At 58.1% G+C, this 5,402-nt stretch overlaps 1 protein-coding gene across 3 annotated transcripts in view; it reads left to right on the top strand.

Annotated features, from left to right (window-relative positions):
• The window catches only part of ASCC2 (activating signal cointegrator 1 complex subunit 2), a 41,247-nt gene extending 36,870 nt beyond the window's left edge, over positions 1–4,377 (top strand). For all 3 annotated transcript variants that reach the window (XM_030885460.2, XM_045289617.1, XM_045289616.1), the window contains 5 exons: positions 978–1,071; positions 1,158–1,285; positions 1,951–2,047; positions 2,895–2,974; positions 3,929–4,377. In XM_030885460.2, coding sequence (XP_030741320.1) covers positions 978–1,071; positions 1,158–1,285; positions 1,951–2,047; positions 2,895–2,974; positions 3,929–4,100 — 571 coding nt within the window. In that variant the 3' untranslated portion in view covers positions 4,101–4,377. The remainder of the gene's footprint in view (positions 1–977; positions 1,072–1,157; positions 1,286–1,950; positions 2,048–2,894; positions 2,975–3,928) is intronic.
• The last annotated feature ends 1,025 nt before the right edge of the window (positions 4,378–5,402 follow it).

Here is a 5,402-nt window from a genome sequence, read left to right as displayed (position 1 = left end):
GTGTGGACCCATTTGTCTTCGGCGATCAGGTCAGGAAGGTGAGCATCTCGAGACCAGCAGGTTTTGACAACTTCACAGGGTGCAGTGGGTTCTCTAAGCAAGCACACCTCACAGCGATCACTAGGAAACTGCAGCTACATTTCTCCAGGGGCTATGAGACCAACCCTGCCCCCCAAAGCTTCCTGCGCCCTTGTTTATCTAAGGTGGGGGGATGTGTCTTGTCTTACTCCTCTTAATGCCCTTGCTGCTTCCTTATCTCTTTACAGAGAGTCCGAATAGCCCTGTTGATTAAGCTTGAAAAGACATTTTTATTGTCAGGGAGGGAACTCTTACAGTTTGGATTTTTAACAAGCAAGATGTTAAATTCTGTTATGTCTTGTATTGATTTTCCCTCTATCGGAACTCCACCGTGGCTGCCACAGTGGGCTTGAGCAGACAGCTGGTGTGGGCTTGGGCAGTGATGCCCTCCGTTGTCCTCCACGGGGTGGCGGCCACTGGGGCCGAATCACAGCTGCGCCAGGCTGTGCATCGGTTTGCTTTGCTCTCTGCTGCCGGCCCAGATGGGATCACACCGTAGGCACTTAAGCTGGAGCACCCTTTCCCCGTCAGTCCCAGCATGCTGCTGCCGCTCTGAGAGCCGCCTCACGGTGCTCTGCAGCACAGATGGAGCCCTGTGCGCGCTGGGAGGGCCGTTAGCTTGCTTTCCATTCTTCACTGGAACGGCAGTCCCTGGCAGACCTCTCTTTGCACTCAGCCAGCGCTTCCTGAAGGGCCACCCCGCCGTTGAAAGGGTGGGTAGCTGCCCTTGGGGGTCCCCTCTCAGAGCCATTTGCATGTGCACAGGCATCATCATGTGAAAGTCCCTCACCCCCTCACCAGCGCTTGAGGGCATCCATCGTCTTGGAGGAGCGAGCCCGTGGCTCCCTGGCCCTAAAGGTGTTCTCGCCCCTCTCCCCTGTTTCTCTTGTGGGCACCAGGAAGGAGGAGACGGCGCGGAGCCTGCTAAACGATAAGCGAGCGGTCGCAGAGCAGCGGCAGCGCTACGAGCAGTACAGCGTGGTGGTGGAAGAGGTGGGCAGTCCCTGGAGGTCCTCTGGGCTGGGGGAAGGTGGCCCCGCCGGCCCGGAGCCCTCCAGCCCGTCCTCTGGCTGCCACAGGTGCCGCTGCAGCCAGGGGAGGGCCAGCCCTACCGTGACGACTACGAGGATGAGTACGATGACACATACGATGGCAACCAGGTGGGCGCCAATGACGTGGACTCGGACGACGAGCTCATCAGCCGCAGGTGAGGCGAGGGGCCAGTGGGATTCTGGGGGCCCAGCAGCTTCCTGGCCAGCAGCCTGTCCAACTGTAGGCTCTCGTGGAAACCAAGGTCCCCGTCACATAGCCAATTCGTGGCAGAAGCAGACCCTTGACCCATCACCCAGTGTGCCCTCTCCCCCCAGCCTATCCCTGAATAAGGCAGCATTCATGAGGGGTTGCAAAAGTTTATGGAAATGTTTACCTTTTTTTTTTTTAATGAAGTGTGTGTGTGTCTCTTAGGTGAAGGGGTTTACATTTCGCACCATCGACTCTACATTCAACTCTTCCCACCACTCACCCCCTCCCCAATCCTTTACCTACCCTCCCCTCTTTATCTTTTCACTTCATTTTCCCACAAACTTTTCAAAGTCCCCTGGACTGGGTCTTCCTCAATAGTTTCTTAATGGCATAAAAACCTCAGGTGGAGACTCCTCATGCAGAGACTAACAGGCTCAGCTCAGATCAAAACAAGGGTCCTGAGTCTGGCCCTTGCCACCCCGGAAAGCCGTGGGGCTGGAGCAGAGCTGGCAGGAAGAGCGTCATCGATGTGCTCTGGCTTGTGCCCACTCACTCCCGAGCTGTGCCCTCTCCCCAGGGGACTCCCTCCTCCTCCACACTCTCTCCAAACCAACTCTCTCCCTCCACCAGGCCCTTCACCACCCCTCAGGTGCTGAGAGCCAGAGTGTCCCGGGAAGCCCAGGAGGAGGACGACGATGAGGAGGAGGCTGAAGAGGAGGCCCCCAAGGTACCTCTGTGGCAGGTAGCAGGGTGGGCAGAGGAGCCAGCTGTAGCCCCTGCGTCCCTGCATCTGGTCTCCATGCCGCTCGACATCCCTGTGTGACAGAGAAGGCTGTCTCTGGGAAAGCACAGGCAGCACGAGACTGAGCCCAGGCCCAGTCACCGGGGGCAGACGAGGGGCAGGCAGCCCTTCGCCAGAAGCCCGAAAAGATTGTCCAGCCCAGGGGGCTTCAAAATTGCATGTTTTGGGCCACTGAGCTTTTTCCCCCAATGGAATCTTTTTGGGGCTTGTTTTTTTTCCCCAATGAAAAGTTCTAGAAACCTCCAGATCTAACATAGGTAAAGACAGGGCCCCCTTGGTTGAAGGGAGCAGCTGTCTGGAGCCCCACCACTTCTGCCCTCCCAGGCCCTTGGTCCCCGGCTGACAGAGCTCCCCATGAGGAGAGCAGGGCCCCCCCAACTCCCCAGCTCCCGGTGGCTTCCTCCTTTCCAGGAAGGGCAGCCCAATTTTCACGGAAAACCTGCCAGCTCCCAAATGGTGCTCATTTGGGCTTGTTTCTTGTTGCGTAAACACTGGCCCTTCGCTGTGCTGATCCAGCCTCCTGCCACTCTCTACAGAAAGCTGCCTGCTCTCAGGAGAGGGCTGGCTTCCAGGGGCCGCACTCCTGCTGTGCTAGACCATGGTGGCTTCCCATGGAAGCCATCCTCTGTGGAGCCTCCGGGCAGGTGGGAGGAGAGGGGTTCCCCAGAAAAGCTGGGCTGCAGGCTGGCTCAGCCTGGCCTGGGCACCAGGCTGCTACTGAGGGAATGGGCTGCCTCAGGAGTCAACTCTTGTCTCCACTCCTCCCCTGCAGCCTGATCACTTCGTGCAGGACCCTGCAGTGCTGCGGGAGAAGGCGGAAGCCAGGCGCATGGCCTTCCTCGCCAGGAGAGGGTGAGCATGCAAGGGGCTGATGCTGGTGGGAGGGGCCCTGGTTGGGGAGACTGCACCCTGAGTTAGATGCACGGTTACTACTGCCATCCAGATGAGGACACTGAGGTGGCCCAGAGACGCTGAGGCGCCTGTCAAAGGTCAGACCACTGGTAGGTGGTGGAGGGAGATTTGAACCCGGTGACCCAGCTCTGGGGTCCATGCTGTAAGCATGGCTTGACACACACCAGGGGTTGCTCAGCCAGTGCCGAGGCTGCCCTGTGGCCATGGCTCGCTCACTGGGGTGAGGTGCGACAGAGACAGACAGACACACGGCTGTCAGGACTGAAAGGCATGAAAGAGTCTGTCGTGTGAGATGCAGCAACAGCCCATAATGAGCAGAGAGGAAGAGAATGTGTATAGGGTCGGACCAGGGAGGGGAATCTGTGAGCGTGGCGGGGGCAGGTGGAAAAGGGTCGCCTGAGACCCCCTCTCCCCAGCCCCCGTCTTCCTCTGAGGAAGTGGGTCAGAGGGCCCACAGGTGTGCCTGAGTTGCTCTTCCTCATAAGACCAAACCAGGTTGTCCCCTGGCGCTAGGACCCCACAGCACGTCCTGCCTGCTGACCGCAGAGGGGCTGGCCCCAGAGGGAAGGGGTCATTCTGAAGGCTGGGGGGAGCCACAGAACCCCTTTGAGCAGGGGCAGCACACCTCTGACTCCTCTTCCATCGTAGCCCCTGAGCACAGAGCTGGGATGTATCCTAGCCATTGAGGGGTCTGGAAGGGTCTGGAGTGCAGGGCAGAGTAATTGGCTCATCTGTAACCAATCTGTAACCAGCCCCTCACCTCTTCCTCCCTCGTAGCCTAGCCTGCTGTGGGGACATGGGTGCCCTGGCTGGAGCCTGTGTCCTCTTGCAGCGATCTCTGAGGCCCACTTCCACCTGACGGGCTCTCCTGGGGCTGGGTTGTCTCTCACTTAGGTACCGGCATGACAGCTCAGCAGCAGTGGCTGGCAGCCCCCGGGGCCATGGGCAGAACCGGGACACAACCCAGGAACGCAGGAAAAAGGAAGCCAACAAGGCGACCCGAGCCAATCACAACCGGAGGACCATGGCTGACCGAAAGAGAAGCAAAGGCATGATCCCATCCTGAGGCTGCCAGTACCAGCAGGCGGCCGTGTTCCCAGTCCCACGGAAGGCCTCGCTGTCCACCCAGCAGCCGGTCGGGTGAGCGCCTTCTTGCTGAACACACAGTGCCTTCTCCCACCATGGAGGACCCCGAGGCCCTCGAGCAGGCACCTGCCCGTCTGCTTGTGGGAAACGGACAGCGCTGAGCCCCCAAACAAGCCCCAAACCTCATGCAGCAAGACCCCACCTCCTCTTTCCCCTGGACTGCAGGAACCTTGCCTATTAAAGCAAAAGGAACGGCCTGTGAGTCCAGTTTTTGAAGCTTTTGATCAATGGCCCCTGATGTGTGTGCATGCCCCACGCCCCTGCTGCCCCGTTCTCCAATGGCAGCTTCGCTCGAGAGATGACCAAGATGTGCTTCCCCGCCCCTGTGCACCCTTGCTCTCATTCACCCCTCCTGGCATTGGGCAGCAGAAAACCACCAGCTGCTCCATGGCAGGAAGGTGAGGCGTCTGCCCCCCTAACGATGGGCAGTGCCAGACACCTGCAGGAGCAGTTGTCCTCCGCCCTGTAGGGTCACTGCGAGTTGAATTGACTGGACGGCAGTGCGTTTGAGTGTGGTCTCCTCCACTTGCTTGTTTTATCAGGAGATTGACTCAAAAGACACCCTGTCTCATTACCATAATCAAGATAACCCCTTGCCAAATGGGAAGGTCACGATCAGCACAGAGGTTAGGGTTTGTAAGCCCCATTTGAGGGGGCAGAATTCAGTCCACAAAGGGGCTCCCAGGCCACAGCGTGGGAAATAGCAGGATAAGAACGGACACTTCATTCTACCTTTGGCCATGGGAGAAGCTTAGAGTCACACAGGTTTGTCATCACAGCTGGTCCAAGGACACCTCACCAGCACCAGAGGCAGTGCCAGAAAGGACTCCGGCCTCCTCGTTACCAGGGGCACATCTCTCTCACTGCCATCGAATCGATTCCAACTCATAGCAACCCTATAGTGCAGAGAAGAACCGATCCTGTGGGTTTCTGAGGCTGTAACTTTATACCGAGTAGAAAGTCTCATCTTTCTTTCTAGGAGAGACTGCTGGTTTCAAACTGCTCACCTTGTGGCCAGCAGCCCAATGCAGAACCACGATGCCAAGGTTAGAGAGCTCAGCAGCCAGTCAGGAAGCTGCTGTCAAGCCCTGCTCAAGGGCCTGGCTCCTGGAAGCCTCTTAATCAACCAGCTCCTAGCCTGGCAGTGGCTGTCAGTTACCCTCAAGCTGTTTCCATGACGTTGCTAATCAATGGGAGAACAGTGGCTGATCCTAGCCAAGCC

The sequence above is a fragment of the Echinops telfairi genome, unplaced genomic scaffold (assembly GCF_000313985.2).
Source record: "Echinops telfairi isolate 266 unplaced genomic scaffold, ASM31398v2 ScPeMD7_29;HRSCAF=101, whole genome shotgun sequence".
In the NCBI taxonomy this organism is placed as follows: Eukaryota; Metazoa; Chordata; class Mammalia; order Afrosoricida; family Tenrecidae; genus Echinops; species Echinops telfairi.
Note: the sequence above shows the minus strand (reverse complement) of the source record. Positions and strands in the feature narration are given on the sequence as shown.